The 26,330-nt window shown below is 42.6% G+C and overlaps 1 protein-coding gene across 4 annotated transcripts in view; it reads right to left on the bottom strand.

The window, feature by feature from the left end:
- The window catches only part of PSPC1 (paraspeckle component 1), a 166,246-nt gene that overhangs the window by 129,557 nt on the left and 10,359 nt on the right, over positions 1-26,330 (bottom strand). For all 4 annotated transcript variants that reach the window (XM_082244864.1, XM_082244862.1, XM_082244861.1 and 1 more), the window contains exons 2-6: positions 25,693-25,994; positions 16,392-16,487; positions 11,874-12,070; positions 11,643-11,727; positions 11,459-11,561 (exon numbers count right to left, since the gene is read on the bottom strand). In XM_082244864.1, coding sequence (XP_082100990.1) covers positions 11,459-11,561; positions 11,643-11,727; positions 11,874-12,070; positions 16,392-16,487; positions 25,693-25,994 — 783 coding nt within the window. The remainder of the gene's footprint in view (positions 1-11,458; positions 11,562-11,642; positions 11,728-11,873; positions 12,071-16,391; positions 16,488-25,692; positions 25,995-26,330) is intronic.

The following is a 26,330-nucleotide window of genomic DNA, read 5'->3' on the forward strand; positions in this document are numbered from 1 at the left end:
GAAACGACTAAATCATGACCACAAAATGTGCTCTCTTGAACTGAACTACAAACTGCTGTACCATTGGGTACTTAGTCCTGAGTCCATTCTCACAATATACCCTGGGACATGCGGGGAACACAGCTGCCCAGAAACAGGTATGTATGCTTACAAGTGGTGGACATGTCCAACTGACTAGGTTTTATGGGCCCAGGTCTATGATATGTTCAGAATTTGTTTTGGAGTAAATATCCTAATGCTGCCTGGTGAGGTTACTCGATTTGAAACCAGACGGGCTTTCCAAGTGCCAATTTAGACTGGCCATTAATTTTTCTTACCACAAAAAATAATATCAAAGCTGAAGTCTGGCTTTGACTTCCTTACTCTTGCGGCAGTAAAACCCAAAATCCACTGGATGCTCATTAAACTGACTCCTAAACTCACTGATACAAATGAGTAACTGTCAAAAAAACTTGGGACCTTGGATTTTGCACTTCATGTCATCCAATTTCAACCACTGTTTGTTGAACTTATGAGAAATGAATTAATCTATTTGCCACTGAGAAGGTCCTAGCGACCTCTGCGATGCCCGTCACAAACATCTCCACTCCTCACCCCCCCCCCCCCCATTCCCCTCTCCCTTTTCTTTTAAATACTACAGTGCTACCTCTGTAAGCTTAGGTTGACATTTTACAGGAGCCCTGAGAGATTTCTATCCTCCCAATATATTGTAATCGCTCAGACACTTGGAAGAGAATTACTTTGTACCATTGACCTGCGTGCCACACTAGTGTCTGTTTATTATTGTCCCAGTATTTATTGCCCTCAAATCAATAAAAACTACTAAAAAAGAAGAGGGCATACTTTGAAAATGTGACAGAGGAGAAGTCTGCAAGATTGGATAGCGATTGGATTTAGGGGTGAAAGGACAGTTCAGAGTCTAGAATTATACTTAGCACCCTATCATGATGGGAGGGACTGATCATACTATTGATGCTGATAAAGTTGAAACAGAGTCCACAGAAGAAAGAGGGGTTGAAGGGGCGAGGTGAGGAGAACAAAGACAGAACTGGGTGCTCTCAGCATTGAACTGGTATTGGAAGCTGTGGGAAGTTATCTAGCGACCAAGGGAGGAGATGTAGATACATTTCAGAAAAAGAGAGATAGGAGAAGAGTTGAAGGGGTTGCTGAAAAAAAACAAAAGAACACTTTGATAAGTAGAAGAACCAAGAAAGGGCAGAGTCCAAGGATGAATTTTTTTCAAGGATGAGGTGGTGGTCAAGTGTATCAAAGCAAGTAGAAAGGCCTAATGGTATGGTTTTAGCAGTAAAGGCCCGTACACCCGTAGCGATTGTCGGCCGTAAATATTCGGCCGAACGATCGGCCGATTGTCGGCTTGTTAGTATGATGCTTCCGACAACCGACTGCGACTTTTCGGCCGAACAGAATCGGGTGTGCAGGCTATAAAATTTTTGTTGGCCGTCACCAGAACTGCCGATTGTTCGCCAGTCAGTACAGAATTCGGCCGACTAACATCAGATGAGCAAGACTAGGCATGCTCAGAGAAGAAAAAACACACGGAAAGTTAACCATCACATGGCATCACTTCTGCAGTCGGCTGTTGTTGGCCGACAAAATTTGTGTGCAGTCTTTAGCACTTTTCAAGCGACAGGACAGCACCGGACAAAAGACGGCCGATCGTTAGGCCGACATTCGGTACGTGTGTACGGGGCTTTAGTCTAAGTTTTGGAAGGACAGTTTCCGTGACAGACTCAGAGGGTCAAAAAGGTTGTTAGTGAGGTAGCAGCTCAGGCATTCTAGAAGTTAAAAAGCAAAGGGAAGCAAGGAAATGGGTCTTAAGTGGTTAAGGTTGGTGTAGCGAAGAGGTAATTATGAGACCAGAATAAGGCAAGCAGTATGCATGCCAGTGTTTAACCACTTCCATACCGAGTCATAGTAATAGGACGTCGACATGGTGGTTGTACGGATCCGGGCGGGCGTCATATGACGTCCGCCCGCTCTAGCTGCTACTGCGCGCCCCCGGGGGCGCGCAGCGCAGCGAACAGGGATGAGGCTCGTCCCTCGGACATAGCCCATCCCTGATCAAGGTAAACAGCCAATAGAAATTGGCTGTTTACCATGTGATCGGCTGTGTCAATCACAGCCGATCACATGAGCGGCTCCAGCACGAGCCGCTCGTTCTCTCTGCAATGCGCGCCCCCGGGGGCGCGCAGAGTAGCGATCGGGGACGAGGCTCGTCCCTCGGACAGAGTCGATCCCCGATCTAGGTAAAGAGCCAATAAAATTGGCTCTTTACCATGTGACCGGCTGTGTCCAATCACAGCCGGTCACAAATGTCAACAGAGAACAGGTAACTAGCTGTCACCGTGTTCTCCTCCTCACACACTGATCCTGTGTGAGGAAGAGAGTGTGGTAACAGCTAGTTACCAATTACAGTGCACCCCAAACACACTGATTGCGCCCCCCCCCCCAATAAAGAGCACCTGTCACTAGCCCATCAAAGTACCCGAGTACCTGTCACCAGCCCATCGGGTACTCTGATGACGGATACTCGGGTACTCTGATGACGGATACTCGGGTACTCTGATGACGGATACTCGGGTACTCTGATGACGGATACTCGGGTACTCTGACAGGTACTCGGGTACTTTGAGTACCTGTCAACGGAGTACCCGTCATCAGAGTACCTGAGTACCTCTCACCTACCCATCAGAGTACTCGAGTACCTGTCACCTACCCATCAGAGTACCCGAGTACTTTGCACCTGCTCATCAGAGTACCTGACGCCTGAAGTACCCGAGTACTTGCCGCCTGCTCATCAGTACCCATCACTACTCATCAGTACCTATCACGTATCAGTACTGATCATCAGTACCCATCAGTACAGTATCACCTATCAGTATCAGTACTACTCATCAGTACCTATCACCTGCCCATCAGAGTACCCGAGTACCTGTCACCTGCCTATCGGAGTACCTGCCACCTGCTCATCAGTACCAGAGTACCTGTCACCTGCCTGTCACCTGCTCAACAAAGTACCCGAGTACCTGTCACCCTTCATACAGCCACCATGTCCAAGTCCAAAAAGGTTTATATACGTCCTCCGTTTAAACCTAAATACCGGTGTTATGGCAGCAGATAGCTGCCATAACCCTGCCATAACCCTGCCATAACCCTGGTATTTTTTTAAACGGTGGACGGTTGGCTTTCTGATAAGGGTGGTCCCAGTGGTGGATTCGCTGTGGGATCACCCTTCCGGAATGGCGGAAGAGGTGCCCCCCCCTCCCGCCGCGTCTGGTCCTTTTCCCCCGCTTACCGGGCCCGCCGGCAGCGGGGAAAACGATCCGGACCCGGATCCTCACAGACAGGATGTCGAGTGAGGGCAAGCTTGCCCTCACTTGACTCTATGGTCTTGGAGGACTGGAGCTACGGAAAATGTTGTTGCCTAGCAACCGGTTTAAAGGTCTTTTTTTTTTTCATTTTATATAATAATTTTTGTTTTTTTTTTTTTTTCTATCTTTTAGTGTACTTGTGAGATCTGAGGACTTTTTGACCCCAGATCTCACAAAAAAGAGGTCCTGTCATGCCTATTTCTATTACAAGTAATGTTTACATTTCTTGTAAAAGAAATAAAAATGATCCATTTTTTTTTTGTTGTTAAACGGTGTAAAAATAAAAAATAATAAATAAAATAAATAGTAAAAAAAAAAAAAAAAAAAATTAAAGCACCCTGTCCCCGTTAGCTCGTGCGCAGAAGCGACGCATACAGAAACCCCGCCCACATATGTAAACGGTGTTCAAACCACACATGTGAGGTATTGCCACGATCGTTAGAGCAAGGGGAATAATTTGAGCCCTAGACCTCCTCTGTAACTCAAAGATGGCAACCTGTAGAAATTTTTTAATTGTCGCCTATGGGGATTTTTAAGTACCAAAGTTTGTCGCCATTCCGTGAGCGTGCGCAATTTTGAAACATGACATGTTGGGTATCTATTTACTTGGCATAACATTATCTTTCACATTATGGGAAAAAAAACTTTACTGGTTTCTTATTTTTTAATTAAAAAAGGTGAATTTTTTCCCAAAAAAATTGCGTTTGGAAGACCGCTGCGCAAATACGGTGTGATAAAAAATATTGCAATAATCTCCATTTTAATCTCTAGGGTCTCTGCTAAAAATATATAATGTTTGGGGGTTCTAAGCAGTTTTCTAGCAAAACAAACTGATTTTAGCTTGTAAACACCAAATGTCAAAAATATGCCTAGGCAAGTGGCTAGGATGCATGATGATGCTCCTTGGATGTTGGGCCCCTCTATATGGCTAGGCTGTGAAAAAGTCTCACACATGTGGTATTGCCATACTCAGGAGGAGTGGCAGAATGTATTTTGGGGTGTCATTTTTGCTGTGTACATGCTATGTGTTAGGAATATCCTATAAATTGACAAATTTGTGTAAAAAAAAAAGTTTTTATTTTTTTCCCACATTTTCCAAAAACTTGTGGTTGTGGAAAAAAATGACATGCTCAAAAGGACCCATAATGCCTCATAGAATATACATTGGAGTGTTTGCTTTCCAAAATAGGGTCATTTTGTGGACTTTTCCATTGTATTGGTGCTCTAGGGCCTTGAAAAGTGTGATAGGTAGTAAGAAAGTTTTATGTGTATTTATGATCCTAGAACGCCTGAAGGTGCTTCTTGGACGTGGAGTGTTTTTGTGGCCAGGCTGTGTAAAAGTCTCACACATGTGGTATCACCATACTCAGAAGGAGTAGCAGAATGAATTTTGGGGTGTCATTTTTGCTGTGTACATGCTATGTGTTAGAAATGGCTTATAAATTGACAGCGTTTTGGGAAAAAAAAAAAAAGAAAAAAAACATTTTTTTCTTCATTTTCCCAAGAATTGTGGGAAAAAATTATAACTTCAAAAAACTCACCATGCCTCTTACTAAATACCTTGGACTGTCTACTTTACAAAAAGGGGTCATTTGGGGGTATTTGTACTGTCCTGACATTTCAGGGCCTCAAGAAAGGAGATAGGCCATCAGTACATCTGGTGTGATCAATTTTCAGTAATTGGTACCATAGCTTCTAGACTCAATAACTTTCACACAGACTAAATAATATACACTAATTTGGGTTAATTTTACCAGAGATATGTAGCAGTATAAATTTTGGCCCAAATGTATGAAGAAAAATTAATTTTTTGCAAAATTGTATAATAGAAACTAAAAAAAAGTGTTTTTTTTTTCAAAATTATTGCTCTTTTTTTGCTTATATCACGAAGAAAAAAAAACCTAGTTGTGATCAAATACCACCAAAAGAAAGCTCTATTTGTGTGAAAAAAATGATAAAAATTTTGTTTGGTTACAGTGTAGCATGACTGTGCAATTGTCATTCAAAGTGTGAGAGTGCTGAAAGCTGAAAATTGGTCTGGGAAGGAAGGGGGTCTAAATGCTCTGTATGGAAGTGGTTAAAGAATGGTTAAACGTTTAAAGAGTAACTCCACTCAACAAAAGAACACCTTCCCCTCTGGGTGTATATTGCAAGACTCTAATGAGGGAAACTGCAGAGTCTGAACCATTTAGATGCGATTTCCTACTGGGAGCATCCCACCAAAAATTACCTGCCTGAAATTGGACTTGTATTTTAGTGCAGACTTCTGGGAAGATCAGTAAGCAAATAACACGAGCAGGAAATTAGGTTTCTGTGGGGCATTACAACACCTTCAGGTAGCCATAATGCATTGCATTTACAGATAATTACAGCAGCTGCAGATTAAAAACATGAAAGTGGAGCTACCCTTTAACTGCGCGAAAGCAACATCAAGCAGTTTTATTAACCAGATGCCGACTGCCTCCAGTATATTTACTGCGGCAGGCTGGCTCGTACAGGCAAAACGACGTAGATCTACGTCGCTTGCCTGGGGAGAGCTAGGGGGTGAGCGTGCACAGCCGACGGCACGCTCCCGCCCCCGATCGTCAGCGGAGAAGCCGATGCAGGTGTCATGCGGCTCCGATTGTCGCCTGACACCCGCAATCACTCCCCGTTGAGGACGGTCGGCTATTGGAAACACAGCCTACTGCCCTTCTCCCTGGGATGATAACAGAGCTCATGTGATCCTGCTACATAGAATCACATGTCTCTGATCATTTCAGAGGCCCAACCCCCATACAGTTAGAATCACATTTAACCCCTTGATCACCTATACTGTTAACCCCTTTCCTGCTAGTGTCATTATTACAGTAACAGTGCATATTTTTAGCACTGATTACTGACTGTAGTAATGTCACTGGTACCCCCAAAGGTGTCAAAAATGTCAGTTAGGGGCCCGATTTGTCTGCCGCAATGTCGCAGTCCCGCAAAAAAAAAAATATTTGTTTGGGTACAGTGTCGCACAATCGCTCAATTGTCCGCTAAAGTAGCGCAGTGCCGAATCGCAAAATACGCCTGGCCATTAAGGGGGCAAATCCTTCCGATCTTAAAGTGGTTAAAAGCTGAAACATTTTGGTTTGAAAGAAACAAATCCAAATAATTTCCACAAATATACATCATTCAAAATCACTATAGTAGAAAACATCAAATTTGTGAACTATCTGTATGTGCTACAAAACCTACAAAAAATGGCAGGACTGTTTAGACTGGAATTAACCCATCCATGCTGCCAACAAAAACTCATGACTGCAGTAACAGCTTTGCATGCTCTGAGATGATATATTTTAAGAAAAAACAGCCAGGCAATTGTGATGAAGTCAGGTCTCTGACTAAAGCATCCTTCGAACAAATCCTTTGCATAGGCATTAAATTTCTATTTTTTTTTACTGTTTTATTCTACAAATTAATTTAACCTCTTAATGACCGCCCGCCGGGCGGGGGGGGGGGGGGGGTGCGGTGGTCACGCGTGCAGATTGAGATTTGCTGAAGTGTAACACCTCAGTTACATGGCACACACCCTCCAAGTGGTAAAGGATGGTCTGTCAAACTTTGCTGAACATTATTGCCATGCTGTAGAAGTGCACAGGCCATTTCCACCATTCTGTTCTAGCCAAGCAGCAACTGAGGTGCATTCAGGGAGACATTGGCCTATCCAAAAACAACCCGATACAGGCTGTTCCAACACGATGGAACTCAAGGCTACACGTTACAAAGGATGCTGGAGCAGAAGCGAGCTCTCACTATATATTCTGGTGAATATGGACTTGGAAGACATTCTTGTCCTACTTCAGATCAGTGGGACATAGTAAGCAACATTATTGAGACGCTCATACCCATTGAGGAAGTGACACTGGAGGTGAGTCATTACGACTCATCTGTTTCCTCTGTGATCCCACGTGTGAGAGTCCTGAAGATGCTTCTTCAACAGAATAAAGGACCCAACACACGTGGCATCAAAGCATGTAGGCAGGCCATGAGGGACAGCCTCGCCAAAAGGTTTGAGAAGCATGCGGAGAATAAAAATGTTGTGCTTGCATGTCTTTTTGATCCTCGATACAAGAACCATACTCTCTCTTCTGATGATGTATTGGCCAAGGCAAAGCAATGGCTGACAGAAGATATTCAACAGATTGTTCCTCCTGACGAAAAGAAAAGTCAAGGACAAGAGGAGAAGGTTTCTGATGTGGAAGAGCAGGGTGCAAGAGAAAAATGTCCCAAAAGACAACGGACAGAAGAGAAAATGAATCGTGGTCAAAAAGATGCAATATTCAGCGTTTTATAGGGGCCTCATGCAGAGGATTCATCAGAATCGGCAATAATGAGCCTGGATGAACTTCATCTCCGTTTGAAAGAACCAGTAATTGACAGAAGTGATCCTCTTCAGTGGTGGAAACAAGATGAGGCACGCTACAAAAGACTTGCTTCTCATGCTAGAAGATACCTTTCTGCTACTCCTTCCTCAGTACCAAGTGAGCGTGTTTTTAGTGAAGTGGCAGCAATTTATAAAAAAAGAAAAGAAGCTGTTCAACTGGTGAACATGCTGAAATGTTATGCTTTCTATAATACTATAATATTGTTCTACTTAACTGGGAGTATTGATTTGAAAGTGTAGTAGTTAGTAGTAGTGTCTGTCCACCAGCCCACTGAATCTGTCCAATCCACTATCTAGCTTGTGTATCTATTTATCTATTTTTTTCTAGCAGTTTTGCATTGATTGTGCTGCAGTCAGTGCATAACTGCTAGGAAAAAAAAAAAAAATAGTGGACAGTGGATTGGAGTCAGTGCCAGTGGAATACTGCTGCAGTAGAATGCCACTCACTGCTGCAATAATTTTAAATCACTACTGCAGTATTGATTTAAAATGATTGGTGAGTGCACTACTACAGAGGTAGTCCACTGACTACAGTCCAATCCACTGTGTAGCTGTTGCCTTGCCTTTTTTCCAGCAGTATTGCACTGACTGCACCCCCCCCCCCCCCCCTCGCCTGATTGTAAGCTTACAGAGTTTAACTGACTGCCACGGGAGCCAATGGCACTGCTTCTGTCTCAGAGAGTCTCGGACAAGTGGAGAACTCGTGGACATCGCTGGATACAGATGGGGCTCAGGTAAGTCTCAGGGGGGCAGACGAGGGTTGCTGCACACAGAAGGATTTTTATCTTGAAGGGATTGTAAAGGCAGGTAATATTTTTTATCCTAATGCATTCTACGCATTAAGATTTAAAAAACCTGTGTGTAGCAGCCTCCCCTAATACTTATCTGAGCCCACAAATATAGGAGAGAGGGGAGGCGGGCGCCATTAGCAGCTTCATGTCTGAATGGAAACAGGGAGCTGTGTGCCCCCCACAGCAAGCTGCTTGGTGTGGGGGCACGCAACAGGAGGAAGGGGCCAGGAGCAGAGAAGATGGACCTGAGAAGAAGAGGACCCAGGCTACTCTGTGCAAAATCAACTGCACAGAGCAGGCAAGTATAACAGGTTTAAATAGAAAAAAAAAAAAAAAAAAATTGACTTTATAATCACTTTAATGCATAGAATGCATCAAGATAAAAAAATCTGACTTTTCAAACCCTATAAGATATGCTTTCCTTCCTCGTGGTTTGTACATACCAAATATTTAACTATCATTTTATTTCTAGCAATCTAAAAAGGTTTACATGCGATACATTTAACAGCAACTGGGTAAAAAAAAAAAAAAACCCCTTCAATGTTCTGTACGTGCTAAGCCTACACAAGAAAAAAATTTTAGGTACAAAAAGATGTTGCCACTTGGTAGTAACTTTTTTTTTTTTTTTTTTAGCAGAACACCAAAGTCCATGCTAATGCTAAATATATTGTCAATAAAATTATATATTTCAGGAGTTTTCCCAAGAAATGGTTGTCAGTTAATACTCGGATTTAAAAATATAATAAAAAAGACACTTCAAACTATCAACTATGAATATACACAGGATCTAAATGTATACATACACATGCACATTTCATACAGACATTGCAAAATAGATAAGCCTTTATTTTATGAAGTATGGAAAATGTGCTCATTTAGACAAGGACCATGTAGAGATCATGCCCCTTTAACAGCCATTTTTATATACATATCTAGCATAACAACTTTGAGGGTGTTAACCCCATTGTAAAGCAAATTGAAATAATTTTCTTTTGGAACATCGTTCAGAACTGCATAATGAAACAACGTGGGATGCCTTGTAGCAAAATACAATATTAGACCAACCAATTTCACTTAACATGCATAGAAAATAGGAAAAATATACATATGAATTATTTCAACAAAAACAAAAATTCCCGTTTTTTTACTATACAAAATTTCCATTTGCAAAAAAGGTAACAGATCTTTAATATCAAAGACTGCAGTTTCCTAATTTGCAAACATTTACACAATAGAATTAAATAATAGTATTGAAATATTACAATAGCACTCAGACAGACTTTGCACAGATTTCCTAAAGGTTCCCGGACTGCTCAGAGTACGGCATTCCCGCAGAAATTAATGGGGCTGCAGCTTATTGATGTCATGACGTATGCTCACACACACACACACACACACACACACACACACACACACACACGACACCAGGTTATGCCAATATGGTTATTTTGTGTACTTGTTACTTTGTTTACAATTTTTATTTTTCCATATTTGTTTTTTTTTCTTTTCCCTTATTGGAAAATAAATCTTTTCTCAATAAAAAATTATTAAAGAACGGGGCTGCAGCTTACACATGCAGTACGAAGGCAAGTTTTTTCACTTACCGCACAGTTGTCCTAGGATTTTATTTGGCATTATAACTTTTCAACATTTTTCACTTTGAGATGGATAGATAGATAGATAGAGATATATATATACACATTTTTTTTTTTTTTTTTTTCATTTAGTTGAAGCTGCACAACCATTTTTATAAAGGTCTGAAATGTAGTATTAAAGCCAAATTCTAACCAAAACTTTTGGATTTGGATAGGCATGTATTTATCATGGCTTACACACAGGGTTCATATCTTGGCAGTTTTTCTTAAGTTCCTTCAGGGATGTTTAAATGATTTTAGAAAGCTTGCCACACACACACACACACACACACACACCTGTTCTGCACAAGTGCACATTCTAGCTAGTTCTGCGCAATTTTGACAGTATCACGTATCAAATGAATAAGTCGCGGTAACCTAGTCATCTGGAGTACAGAACTAGCAAGACAAATGAAGGTGGTGGGCAGTAGGATGCTGCTGAAGCTAGAAATGTAATATGCAAGGGCCAGACTTTAAAGGGACCTATTTAGGAATAATGCTTCTTCAGGAGGATGGGAAATTGTCCTTTACGGCAACCAAACTAATCACAGCTAGATCTAAAATATACTTGTTTCCCCAAACTTGCCAAAAGATTATTGGCACAAATGGCAATGCAAAATATTTAACGCAATTCACATAACTTAATCATGAGAATAAGCACTCCATGGACAAATGGTATAAGGGTGTTAACCCTTCCCTATGCTATCCAAAAAATGTAAAAATTATTATTTTGGCTGGAGCTACACCTAAAAAAATGTACCTGTTCCAACTTACTAACACTTCGACTTAACAAACCTACAGTCCCTATCTTGTTTGTAACCCGGGGACCGCCTGCATTTTGTTCCTTTTGACTTTAAACAGCCTTTTGTCATTTCTCCGCGGTTTCCAAGGTGTCCTTTTTCATAAAACCTGGTGCTAAGAACATGGATACAACACTGTGTTGACAGGTTTGTAGCTAAATCTGACCCCTGAACTGCAAAAGGTTAAAGTGTTTCTACTGCAGAGTTCTCATGACATTCTAGGCTGGTAAAATCTGGGTTGAATGCTCTAATCTATTTGTAGTCCTAAACCAGCAAATCAAAAATTCTGTAAATAAATAGGTTTAAACTTGGCTCAAAATATTGTTTAAAGCAGTGACAAGAAATTAGCAAAATATGTCATAACACACTTAGGGTGGTCAAAAGAAGAAAAAGCTTCCTAGTAATTAGTAAATAAATCTCAATTACTTACAGTATCCATGTAAGCTGCCTTAAAACCTTCCTGTCGACGAAGATCCTCCTGCTCACGCTGTCGAATCATTTCTTCTTCACGTCGTCTCTGCTCCTCTTCATGCCTGAAGATTTATATTAGATAAGACCTTTGTCTAAACACAGAAGAATGCTAGTTTATAATGTTCCACTTGTGAATAGATTACCTCATATGAAACTGTTTTCGCTTCTGAAGCTCCTGATTTCTCAGTTCTTCTAACCGCCTAAGCTCTTCTTGGCGCCGCATAAGATCTAAAAGGAGGGAAAAAAAAAAAAAAAAAAAACAACAACATTTTATTAAGATAACTTAAAACATGCATTTTGAAATACTTTATACAGACTTCAAAGCAGCTGCAACAGGGGAACTAGGTCTATATTAGTAAGGCTTTTGTTCACACCTTGCCTCATTAGCATAAGTTGATGTTCATGACGAGCAGCTTCCATCTCAGTCTCTAGCTTTTCTTTAGCTTCTCTGATATTTCGGTCCACCTGCTCTCTTTGCTGCTTTTCCATTTCATACAAAGCTTTCCATCTGGAAGCATATTCGAATTCAAACGTTCCAGGCTGAGCAAATCGTGGGGGTTCCTCCCTTTCTCTGAAAAAAATAAAAGATTGGACAAATGTGAAAGTTAAAACAAATGCAGATTGTCTAAGGGGCATATCTAACCAGAATACTACTCTTATTTACACAACTTCTCTCATCTTACAAACACCCATGGAATTGCTTCATCCTATCTGTGTTGCTGCTTTGCCACAGGACCAGTTGTACAATTGCGCTAGGGATGCCGCAATATGTAGTTTGGTTTGCCGTGTTTATGCGGTGAATAGACACAGCACAAGTTAATCAGTGTGTGCCAGGCAAGTGATAACCGCCGGCACCCACTGATCGTTGGAGTAACACAGAGCAGAGCTCTGCCTATGTAAACAAGGCAGAGCTCTGTTCTGTCAGCAGGGATGTGCTGGATTTTGTTTCCATGCAGAGCAAGGAATAACATCCAGCACATCCCTTAGTAAAAACAGCACAAACACATTGGTTAGGCACGCATTTAACCCCTTCCCAACCAATGCCATTAGTACAGTGACTGCTTTTTTTTTTTTAAAGGTAATTTTATTGTACATACAAAAAGATTGTACACGACATACGATATCAAGTACAAAAAAAAAAAAAAAATGGTCACAAAAAAGGTCAAACAGTGTTCCAATATTGCCATACATTTAACAAATATAGTCCATTAACTTCAGGTGGGTCACGAACCGTATATGGTACAAAAATTTCATTACCAGCTTACAATAAGTGACATCTTCAAAACAGTGCATAAATATACAACATTCAAGAAAAACCAATAGAAAGATTATTCTGAAAACTTACATGTCCAACATCTTATCAGCCTCTAGCTTCATAGGTTAGTTTGTATAGTGGGAGTGTCTGGTTGACTAGAGTAGGCCAAAAGGCTATGTAGTTGGGGGAGCTGAGGACTTCCAGTGCACAGTTATAGACTTTTTGGCATAAAATAAAGCTGGATACACACTATACAATTTTCTTTAGATTTACCAAAATCATAATAGGAGGCTAAACCTAAACACACTAGTTGAAGGTAAATCTAAACTAAATCAAAAAAACAACAAAAAAAGTTGTATAGTGTGTATCCAGCTTAAAGCTAGTCGTATAAAAAAAAGTTGGTTGTTCCTAGAGAGGGACTCAATATAACCAAGATACATAATGGGTTACAGATGTTCAGCATGAGGGAAATTGAGCTGATAAAAACGGTTACTTACGACCGAAACGCTTAAACCGGTGAGCATTCCAATACCATATGGTAGAACATGCCAACCACTGCAGAGCATCTAGGACAGACACCATAGTGTATACCATTTACCCGATAAAGGATACTTGCAGTATTAATACGCTCTATAAAGGAATTTGGTCTAAATAACTTTGTCCCTAGATGAGATAACTGTAGTGTAGGTACTTGTAAAAGACTGCACATTTTTAGCACTGACCATGTATTCGTGTCACTGGTTCCCACAACGTGTCAAGTGTCAGATTGTTCACAGTCCCGCTATAAGTCGCAGATCGCAGCTATTACAAGTGTAAAATAAAATTCCAGTATATACAGTATCTCACAAAATTGAGTACACCCCTCACAGTTTTGTAAATATTTTTTTATAATATCTTCATGTGACAACACTGAAGAAATTACACTTTGCTACAATGGAAAGTAGTGAGTGTACAGCTTGCATAACAGTGTAAATTTGCTCTCCCCTCAAAATAACTCAACACAGCCATTAATGTCTAAACCAATGGCAACAAAAGTGAGTACACCCTTAGGTAAAAATGTCCAAAATTGGGCCCAATTAGCCATTTTCCCTCCCCGATGTCACGTGACTCGTTACTGTTACAAGGTCTCAGGTGTGAATGGGGAGCAGGTGTGTTAAATTTGGCGTTATCACTCTCACTCTCCCATACTGGTCACTGGAATTTCAACATGGCACCTCACTGCAAAGAACTCGGAGGATCTAAAGAAAAAAAAGAATTGTTGCTCTACATAAAGATTGCCTACGCTATAAGAAGATTGCCAAGACCCCGAAACTGAGCTGCAGCACAAAGGCCAAGACCATACAGCTGTTTAACAGGACAGCTTCCACTCAGAACAGGCCTCGCCATGGTCGACCAAAGAAGTGGAGTGCATATGAGTGCTGCCAGTATTGCTGCAGAGGTTGAAGGGGTGGTGGGAGGTCAACCTGTCAGTGCTCAAACCATACGCCACACGCTGCATCAAAGTGGTCTGCATGTTTACCGTCCCAGAAGGAAGCCTCTTTGAAAGATGATGCACAAGAAAGCCCGCAAACAGTTTGCTGAAGACAAGCAGATTAATAAAATGGCTTACTGGAACAGTGTCCTGTGGTCTGATGAGACCAAGATTAACTTATTTGGTTCAGATGGGGTGAAGTGTGTGTGGCGGCAACCAGGTGAGGCGTACAAGGACAAGTGTGTCTTGCCTACAGTGAAGTATGTTGGTGGGAGTGTCAGTCTGGGGCTGCATGAGTGCTGCCGGCACTGGGGAGCTACAGTTCATTGTGGGAACCATGAATGGCAACATGTACTGTGACATACTGAAACAGAGCATGCTCCCCTCCTTTCGGAGACTGGGCCGCAGGGCAGTATTCCAGCATGATAACGACCCCAAACAAACACACTTCCAAGACAACCACTGCCTTGCTAAAGAAGCTGAGGGTAAAGGTGATGGACTGGCCAAGCATGTCCCTAGATCTAAACCCTATTGAGCATCTGTGGGGCATCCGCAAGGTCTCTAACATCCACCAGCTCCGTGATGTCTTCATGGAGGAGTGGAAGAGGACTCCAGTGGCAACCTGTGAAGCTCTGATGAACTCCATGCCCAAGAGGTTAAGGCAGTGCTGGAAAATAAATTGTGGCCACACAAAATATTGACACTCTGGGCCCAATTTAGACATTTTTCACTAAGGGGTGTACTCACTTTTGTTGCCAGAGGTTTAGACATTATTGGCTGTGTGTTGCGTTATTTTGAGGGGACAGCAAATTTACACTTATACAAGCTGTACACTCACTACTTTACTTTGTAGTAAAGTGTCATTTCACATGAAAAGATATAATAAAATATTTACGAAAATGTGAGGGGTGTACTCATTTTTGTGAGATACGGTATACAGCATAATTTGTAAATGCTATAATGTTTGTGCAAACCAATATACGCTTATTGGGATTTTTTTTTTATTTGATAACCAAAAACATGTAGCAGATTACTTATTGGCCTAAAATTATGAACAGTTTAGATTATTTTAAATTTTTCTATTGAATATAGCAGAAAGTTTTTTTTTTTAAATCATTTTTTGTTTAAAAATAAATAAAAAAAAAAAACGTGATCAAATATCACCAAAAGAGATACAATTTCATTTAGGTACATGCATTGCATGACCACACAAATGTTACAGTAAAGCAGTGCAAAATAGCAAAAAATGGCCAAATCGTGAGGGTGAGAGTGGGGGGGGGGGGGGGATGGGTCGATCTTTCAGAGGGCAAGTGGTTAAGGACAAATATACACTAATTTTTTCTAGTATTGTTTATTTTCAAATAAAAAAAAAAAAAAAAAAATGTAAACCCAAAGAACATAAATTTAATATATTGCAGATCACCAATCCTTTGATGTGGTGGCTGCAGTTTTTTTTCAGGCTTTTTATCCCACCCGATTATCATGCCAGTAAAACTTCTTGTGCCAAGATTGCACTGTTTACTCACTGTTTTGCATCTACAGAGAAGCAGTATTGTCAACCAAGAACAGGACTACAGGCCTGTAGAACACTACCCAGCTCCTCCCTAAGGCCCCTTTCAGCAGACTCAGTTTTGCACAGCGGGGATCGATCGGCCGATCCCTGCTGAGCAGGCGGATGACAGCTCCCGTCTCCGCTCTGTGTGCAGACATGGAGCTGTCAAGAGTCAGGCTCTCCTCTATGGGAGATCGAAAGATAAAAACGAACCGCCTATCAGTTTTCCTCGAGGATCCACAACAGGGTTTCCACCCATCTGGATTTTCCAGACCGGATCAGTTCGGATAGCAGCGGAGATATCATCCGCTGCTCCATAGGGCTACATGGAGCATCCGATCCGGTCTGCCTGAAAAACTGACAGACGGACCGGAAAGCCCGTGTGAAAGGGGCCAAACAGAAGCTGTGTTCTAAAGTCTGAAGAGACACCTGGAAAAACGGCTGATAAAAGTCAGAGCACAGAAAGTAATTAGCTGACAAGATTTCTAAAAAGGATCAAACGGGTATTTTTTGAGACTTTGTTAAAACATAAATGAAATACTTTCAATAGTATAGTAGAAAGATTAAAGTTCAATGATAAGTTATTTTCAGATATTCGCCTTTGTTCAACTTACTTCAGATACTGCTGAGTCTTCTGCATGAATTTTTCTGGCAAGCCATCTTCATCATCAAACTGTTCCATTGGTTCAACAATAACTGGCCGCGGAGTTCTGGCAAAATAAATATACTCATGTTGAATCAAGCCACATATACGCAGTACCATCTTGTGGCTGAAGAGGAAATTTGTGCGTAGGGATGCTAAGCAAGCTAGGTTTCATCCACTCTTGGAAGAGTAGTGACATGTCACGCAAACATGATTCATGTTGGATTTGTATGCTCTCAGACTTATGGCTTAATTTGGAACCCCCCCCAAAAAAAAAAAAAAAAACACAACAAACAAGAATAGTGCTTCTGAAATGGACACATACATTATAAGAGCTCATGCACATAGGCAAAGGAAAATAAAAATGCATAAAAATATCAGAGGTTATCAGAAAAAAAATGCCTCCAATGCCACTTTATGTGCACTTCAATACAAGAGTATATTTAATATAAACATTAACATTACAAATGCTTCATTCAAGACATCATATGTATACATTTCTCCACATTAGCTACACAATCAATTCTACAAAACCTAAATCAATATGTACTGACCCAGCTGCGATAGAGACCTTGGCAGACACATGCATTGAGAGGCAGATCAGTGCAGGCATATATACACACATACACACACATACACACACACACAGTACAGACCAAAAGTTTGGACACACCTTCTCATTCAAAGAGTTTTATTTATTTTCATGACTATGAAAATTATAGAGTAACACTTCAAGAGGTAGTCGCCTGAAATGGTCTTCCAACAGTCTTGAAGGAGTTCCTAGAGATACTTAGCACTTGTTGGCCCTTTTGCCTTCACTCTGCGATCCAGCTCACCCCAAACCATCTTGATTGGGTTCAGGTCGGTGACTGTGGAGGCCAGGTCATCTGGCGCAGCACCCCATCACTCTCCTTCTTGGTCAAATAGCCCTTACACAGCCTGGAGGTGTGTTTGGGGTCATTGTCCTGTTGAAAAATAAATGGTCCAACTAAACGCAAACCCGGATAGAATAGCATGCCGCTGCAAGATGCTGTGGTAGCCATGCTGGTTCAGTATGCCTTCAATTTTGAATAAATCCCCAACAGTGTCACCAGCAAAGCACCCCCACACCTCCTCCTCCATGCTTCACAGTGGGAACCAGGCATGTAGAGTCCATCCGTTCACCTTTTCTGCGTCGCACAAAGACACGGTGGTTGGAACCAAAGATCTCAAATTTGGACTCATCAGACCAAAGCACAGATTTCCACTGGTCTAATGTCCATTCCTTGTGTTCTTTAGCCCAAACAAGTCTCTTCTGCTTGTTGCCTTTCTTTAGCAGTGGTTTCCTAGCAGATATTCTACCATGAAGGTCTGATTCCCACAGTCTCCTCTTAACAGTTGTTCTAGAGATGTGTCTGCTGCTAGAACTCCCGTGTGCCATTGACCTGGTCTCTAATCTGAGCTGCTGTTAACCTGCGATTTCTGAGGCTGGTGACTCGGATGAACTTATCCTCCGCAGCAGAGGTGACTCTTGGTCTTCCTTTCCTGAGGCGGTCCGCATGTTAGCCAGTTTCTTTGTAGCACTTGATGGTTTTTGTGACTGCACTTGGGGACTCTTTCAAAGTTTTCCCAATTTTTCGGACTGACTGACCTTCATTTCTTAAAGTAAAGATGGCCACTCGTTTACCTGTACTTAGCTGCTTTTTTCTTGCCATAATACAAATTCTAACAGTCTATTCAGTAGGACAATCAGCTGTGTATCCACCTGACTTCTGCACAACACAACTGATGGTCCCAATGCCATTTATAAGGCAAGAAATCACACTTATTAAACCTGACAGGGCACACCTGTGAAGTGAAAACCATTTCAGGTGACTACCTCTTGAAGTGTGACTCTACAATTTTCATAGTCATGAAAAGAAAACTCTTTGAATGAGAAGGTGTGTCCAAACTTTTGGTCTGTACTGTATATATACACACACACACACACACACACACACACACGCGCTTGGAATATTACAAATTCAACGTTTTTGGTGCTCAAATGCAGTGTAGAGCTGCACGATTCTAGACAAAATGAGAACCATGATTATTTTTTTTGCATAGAATAAAGATCACAATTCTTGGCGTAACATATTTCACATTATACAAAATAAATTGGGCTAACTTGGTTTATTTATTTTAAATTCATTAAAAGTGTACCCCCCCCCCCAAAAGAAAAATAAAATTGTGTTGAAAGACCACTGCGCAAATGCAGTGCAACAAAGACGCCATTTTATTCTATGGGGGTCTCTGCTAAAAAAAATAATTATATATATATTTTTTTATTTATTTGTATGTGGGGGGGGGGGGGGTTAAGTAGTTTTTAAGCATAAAAAAAAAAAAAAAAAAAAAAACTGGATTTTCATCTTACTGTAAAATCCATCTCTGATGTTCATTGACAGACACAGCTTCACATCTTAGGCAGAAAAAAAAAAATAAAAATGTGTCTACGCCTATAGGGCAGTCCCAGGTGGTATACTCCAACTCCATGCTATATGTTATCAGTTTTCTAACAAGCAGTGTCGGAATACATAACCCAAACTCCAGAGGGGTGGGTACTACGTCCCGTCAATGAACATCAGAGAAAAGGATTTTACGGCAAGAAAAAATATCCAGTTTCCTTTCGTTCACTGACTGACACAGTTTCATATCTTCCTTGACTGATGGGACGTCCCAAAGCAGTGTCAGCATGAGGGGTGGGGGAAAATAAAAAAAAACAAAAAGCAAAAAAACAGAATTCCCCACAGCGGTCTGCAAAACTCCACGGCCAAAAGCAGCATCTGCAGATGCGAAAAAAACCACCTTGTAAAATTTGGTGAATGTTTATACAGACGACCAGGTGGCCGCTTTGCAAACCTAGACCACAGATGCCTGATGACGCAAGGCCCAGAAGGCACCAAGCGCCCTCGCAGAATGCGCCTTAACAGGGAAAGGAGGAACCTGACCGGAATAAGCCTGCACCACCGTCTGCCTGATCCATCTGGAAATGGTCGCAGCGGATGCGGACTGTCCCTTACCAGAATCATCCGTAAAGACAAATAAGAAAACCAATTTGCAAATTGACTCCAGGTACACCCTAATGGCCCGAACACATCCAGGGAATGCAAGGCAATTTCTTTTGGCTTAGGACACAATAAAGGCAACACGTCTTCATATAAGTGGAACCCTGAGAAGGACCTTAGGAAGGAACGATTGAACCAGGGATGTAGCACCACTTTGTCCCTGTGAACCACCAGGTAAGGTGACCGACAGGACAACGCAGCCAGCTAAGAGACCCTGCGTGCAAAAGTAATAGCTACCACGAAAGCCACTTTCTGTGACAACGTAAGCAGAGGAATCTCTCAAATATTTTCAAAGGGCAGTTTTTAAAGAACCGACAGTACCAGATTAAGATCCCACGGGGGCACCAGGGATCGTACCGGAGGAGCCAGTTGGCGAACCCCCTGCACGAAGGTGTGAACCAAGGAGTTTGCGGCCAACGGCCTTTGGAAGAAAATTGCCAAGGCTGATCTGGCCCTTGATGGTGCCCAAGACCAAACGTTGATCTACACCTCTTTGAAGAAACTCCAGCAGACGTAATACCAACCCCACCGAGACTCACACCAACGGCCTTTGGAAGAAAATTGCCAAGGCTGAAGCTGGAGTTTTGAGGGACCTGCCTTACAGTACAAAAACAATCTTTTTGCACCACTAAAGGATCCCCTCAAGGCACCTATCAAAAGTATAACAAATGACCACGCCTAGGTGCTTTTTACCCGATACTGCTGCTATCTTATTGAGAATTTCTCAATCACAAATATAGGCAAAAATAATGAAATGCCCTGTGAAGACGTCCAATGACGAAACGTACGTCGGGTGTGAGCTGGAGAGATTGCTATCACACTGAGTCAGGTCAGCTCGTAGCAGCTGAGAAGTTGGAGCCAGCCCACATACGAACCAATGTTGTTTATACTCGTGTCAGTGGAGACACTTAAAAGCGAGTGGTAAATTGTTTTAATAAAGTGGGAATGTTTTTAAAGGATCTTATGCTATGTCAAGTTCTTTTTTCGCCTTCATTGATTTCCTCCTTGCCTGAGATATCCATCGAGAGTGAGAAAGGAGAGTTTAAAACAGAGCTTGATAAATTTGCCTGAAATCTAGGAGCCAGCTAAAAAAGTTAGGAGCCAGCTTTTTTTTTTTTTTTTTTTAAACCAACAACCAAGCTTTATTTAATAAAACTGATAATAAATTAACAAATAAATACGACTAGAACTCCACTCTCTTCTATAGCGCAATTGGATGGAAACAGACTGTCTCTTTTCATCCGATGCCATCTGATCCGATCCACGGGATGGATAGAAAATAGAACCACCATCCGTCTGCTTTTGGCAGACAGGATCAGATGGCAGCAGATTACTGCTCCATAGAGGAGAATGAAGGGTCCGATCAGGTCTGCCTGAAAAACTGACAGGCGGACCTGATCAGACAGCCCGTGTGAAAGGGGCCCTCGGCTGTGGCACGGCGATGAGGGAAAAAAAAAAAAGAAAAAAAATGTTTTATTTTTTTTACATTTAAAAAATAAATAATAACAACCAAACTCCCTGTCCACTTACCTTTAAGCAAAGGTAACTGGACAGAGAGATGAAGCCTTAAAAAACTTCCCTCTCATTTCCTCTTTGGAAGGCATTGAGAACATGCATTACTCCCGGCCACAAGAGGGCGCCAGTTCCCCTAGCCTCTCATCTCACAGAAGGCGGCCGAAAAGCCGGGGCCTCAGTTTTTGGACAGCACGGAAGTCCGTGCACTCGAGCAGAAGGTGGGGGGCGCAAAAGGAACAGGACACCTCCTGCAGGGCACCCCAGGCGACAGGTCGCTAATTCTAGTCGCAAATGCGACCTGGCGCCCGGGTTTGTCGAGCCCTGGTTTAAAAAATTATATATGTTTCAGAGAGCTGCAGACTGTCACTCCCCACAAAAGGAAAAACGCTTGAATGCTGGTTTATCAGCCATTCCGTTTGGTGAGTGAATTCGTTATAATTATAAGAGGTGGTGGATCACATTTTTTTCTTGATGTGGCATTAAGTCCCCGTTCACACTGGGGCGACCTCGCACCGCGACCTCGGAGGTCGCCCCGGTGAGTCGGATCGCCCCAGTGTGAACAGGGCCTAAGAGGAACACACTTTATTTTTAATTTAAAATTCTGTTGGCATTATTTTTGGACGCTTCATTCATATTAAAAGGAATGGTTTTCAATGGATTATGAACGCTAATGATTGATGAATACACTTGTGGGTATTTCTTTGAAACATTGTAATATCTTTTTGTTACATTTGTTGAATCAGTTTGACACATTTATATTTGGGTATTTATGAAAGCACTAGAACGCTTTAATTACATACTCAGATAAGCAAAAAAATTTGATACAATTTAAATTTAGTAATAATTTTTCTTTCACACAGTAGGATTTAAGCACTTTTAGAGCGGGTGTTCCGTGAAAAAACCATACTCGTGAGAAAACCATACCCTCGTCACTTCCGGTGCACCTACGGAGGGTATGGATTTCTCACGGTAGTTACACTTGCGGCGGTTACATTAAAACAGCTCCTCTGCAACATCAGTCATCTCCGCTCCTTCCCCTGTCACTTCCCTCATCTCGCCTAATAAATATAAAAGCGGATCACGGAGCCCAGATCGGCGTCATTTACATCTCATACACCCGCTGCCGCTTTTATATTTATTAGGGGAGATCAGGGAAGTGACAGCGATAGGAGAGCAGATGTTTGATGTTGCAGCCGAACTGTTTTAATGATACCGCCGCAAGTATAACATTTCACACAGTGCCATGATTATTTCCTACCCTCTGAGCATGCGCACTTGTGAACTTCTTTGCTGTTCAATTACGTCTCCGGGGCTCTGAGCATGCGCACTGCTGCGCTGCTCAGCTGTTTCACACAGGAAGTGATGAGGGTATGGTTTCTTCACGTTACACCGGTTCACACTACCACTACCAGAAAGTCGCCCCGTGACTTGAAGAGACTTGTTTAGAGACTTGTTTAGAGACTTGTGCACTACTTTGAAGAGACAGGCGACTTTGTCTGTGGGGAATGCCTGGCTAATCTCTTTCTTCTTCCTGGAAAGTATGATAACAAGTCGTGTCAATTAAGATAAGGAGGCGACTCCCATTGAAGTATATGGGACAGTCGGATCACAGGTCGCCTCAAAGTAGTACAGGACCCTTTTCTGAAGTCGGAGCAACTTCAGTAGTGCCAATTAAGACGGGATTGTAAAAGTATTCATTTGGCTACATCTATCTACAGCGCTGTCATTCTTGTGAGAGAGAGCGCTTACCCTACCGACCGGAGAAGCGCCGAGAATTCAAACCCAGCATCAACATGGATGCCATCCCTGTTCATATGTCCCGGGCAAAGGAAGAGGAGGAGCTTCGGCATCCCAACCAGGCTTCGGGTGTCTCCTGGACTAAGGGAAAATGGCCCCCTGAGACATCTGGCTACACAAACATGGCCGCCAGCCGGAGACCAGCCAAACTAGGGGAAAATGGCCACCATCAGCCACAGCATGCTGCCAGTATCTTCCCTGCGCCATCTGTTAGGCTGGACCCTCTGCAAGGGGACCCCCCTCTTAAGATAGCACACACGTTTAGGAGAGACTCTGCTGCGCACTCTGCGCAAGTCTCTGCACTGGGACCCCCCTGCATTATACCCACACTAAAAACTTAAAGGCATGCACCTAGTGGTCTCCTACACTGGGACCCCCTCCAGACTACCAGGGCAGGGCAGACTATCCCAGGACCCTTACAGAGTAGGGATAGGAGGGGCCAGACACCAGGGGTCTCTGCTGCATCCTTTGCCCTGGGACCCCCACCAGACTCCGGGTTCAGACAGGCCGGAAAGGGAGTGGGGGGGGGGGGAGCCCAGCTTACTGAGGGATTTAAGGATGGGAAAAGGGAACCTGCAGGCATGTCCCACCGTCCCTGAAGGTTACCTGTGTCCACCCCAAAAAAAAAAAAAAATGCCAAAAAGGGCAGAGGGGGGACTGTACTTACCCTTCCATGGTGCGGTAACGCTCCAGACGAAGTAGGGGAGCTGTCGGCCAAGAGTCCGCTGCGACTCAGACCCAAGCCTGGTTGTATGCGACCCTGCGAGATGTTTACCTCGCGGGCCAGCCTCTGTCTGTGAGGCTATGTTGCGCCTAACCTAGCCTGTAGCTGCGGTCTGCACGCACTCACTGGCTGAGCCACTTGATCTAGATTATCCAGCCCATCGCACAGCCCGGCAGTTGATTGTAGATCCCCCGAGAAAAAAAAAACAAAGACTGAGAAAAAAATTGCTAGGACCAGAGATCCCAGCCGGGAGCCTAGGACCTTAGTCCTGACTAAACAGATCAAAACGGATTACCTAGAGCGGGGGGGGGGGGGGGGCGGGTTATATACCAAGCTGAGGACAGCCCATGGGAATGCGTAGCCAGGTGTTTTTTGTTCTGCCTAGTTCTACTCCTGGAGGAGGCAATATAACCCAGTAATTATAATAAATGGAGCGCTATGTCCGTCTATGAACGAAAGAGAAATACTGATTTGAACTAGTAAGCAACAAGTGTCAGAAAAAGGCTTAGTCCAAGTGGTTAAACTGACCTCATTTACAGACCGAAGTTCAACTCTGATCTAAAAGAACCAAAAATTATGCATTGCAAAACATGTATATAGTTATCTCCCAGCGCTTAGCAATGTTGATAAACATTTGCAGGAGGCTTTTTTTTTTGACAGCTGTGAGCAGAGAACAGTTCTGTACTTTATGAATCGTGAAAATGCCAGATTAGGATCTTAATTTGGGGGGGGGAATTAGGGTCCATGTACATGGGACGCTGGAAATGGCCGTTTAGGAGCAGTTGGGCGTTTTTTTTCAGAAGCCCCTGAACCCATCTACATTTTATCTTATCTGTCCATGTACACCAGGTCATTTACAGTCATTTCCAGGCAGTTGCGTTCAGGGACATTTTTTTAGAACGCAATTATTTGCGTTCGAACGTGTGTTTCCCGGCGTTTCAAACGCACAAACGCGTCTGAACGCGATGACCCGCGTTTAGCGTTCGCGTTTTTCCATTTTAAAGGGGAATCTTTTTTTTACTTCTAGGAACGGTTCTAAACGCAAACTCCCGCAAACGCCGCTAAACGCGGGTACAAACGCGACCGGACATTTCAAACGTCCTAAAAATTCCAGCATTCAAAGGGACTTTTAACAACGTCCCGTGTACATGGAGCCTTAAGATCATGATTTTTTTGAAGCTCTACAGTGTAGGTACGCCTTAAGGTTCATCTCTTGAGAGTGTTAGGATCTGGGGTGATTCTGTGGCCTCTGCTGTGTCTGGAAATGTCTCTTCTTGCTGAGCCACCTGTGATGCTGAACAGCACTCTGTCTGATCCGAGGGAAAATCAGATTAGTTTCTGCTGAACCTTGAACTCCTTGCTCCACTCATGAACTTCCAATGTAAGAGAACTTCCAATGTAAGAGATGCCTTTGCACGCCCTGCAATTATTGTGCGCTCTCTCTCTCCAGCCAATATCTTGCTTTTGTCACTTCTGCTGCCATCTGTTCCTAACTCATTACTGACTTTTAGCTTGTTTCTCAATTATGCTTCTGCTTTACTAACTTCGGAACGCTTGTTAGTTGACTATGCTTCTGCTTGGTCTCTACCTTCCTATGTTCTACTGGACCCCGGCTTGCTCACCCCTTGGTGGGGCAATCCTGAGGACTGCGAACTGATACCAACATGCAGCAAAACCTAATTCCACCATCAGGCGCTCTGGTTACCAACAGTTAGTGCTTACACTCCGCACCTCAGGTGAGCCCATGTTATCCACCAGGGTGAACTGGTGCTGCACTTATCCAGCTGGTCACTGGGAACCTCTGTACTGCTATAGCTACTGGCCTCTAAGCCTGACACCCAACAGTGAGAATGTGTCCACATGGGTGGTACAGCACGGAATACTGCAATCTTTTACTATTTACCTGATTGAAGCAACTCTGTGGACTTTTAGGAGACAGATTTATACATATACAGTTTTGCATTATATCTGAGCACAGAATTTCTAACTAATGTGTTAGTGATCTTATGCTTTTTGTGTCACTAATATTTGATTAAGGTAACACTCTATACTTTAGTATTTATTCATGTTTATTAAACACTAAATGCTTAAATTATGGAATTTACTTATATTTAATATATTATATTGAATTGTGTTCTAAATTAAAAACTTACGTGGTCAGTAAGAAGGCGCCTTCTGAACATCTCTCCAAAGCTTTTCTTGCTGGGGGTTTTGCTGCAAACTCCACAAATCCTTTGCCAGTAGCTCTGCCACGATCATCAACAATAACTACAGCCCTCTCGACTGGACCAAACATTGAGAATGCTTCCTCAAGTAGCTCATTTGAAATAACAGGCGATAGATTCTTAACCGTTAAAGCTGCACCATGTGTAGCAAAACGAATGCGGAGGGGTCTGCTTTTCATGACCATGCCATCAAGTTCTGCTTTTGCAATTTCTGCAAGTGTCCTGGATTCCTAGAGGAAAAGGTTCGGAAATAACATTGATTCTTCAATCTGCAAAAACACATAACTTTTTACAGGGGCAGCAGCTATAATACTGAAATGAATGCCTGTGAGCTGGTACACGTTTCCTGTAGGTCCCACTGGCTGACGTCCTTGCCAACACTTTGTTCCAGGTAGGCAGCAAAGCTGTGTCTCTGCCTCACACAATCAAAACAAAGTGTGATTTTAAAAACAGCGGCTAGGGGGGCCGAACGCTGTTTGTGTGCGTGCGGAACTGAGGCACGAGTTTGCCTTAATGCAAAGCAATAGGGGGGGGGCACATGAAGATTTATATTTTTACACTGTTGC

Source organism: Pelophylax lessonae (assembly GCF_965119305.1).
Source record: "Pelophylax lessonae genome assembly, chromosome: 2".
Taxonomy (NCBI): domain Eukaryota; kingdom Metazoa; phylum Chordata; class Amphibia; order Anura; family Ranidae; genus Pelophylax; species Pelophylax lessonae.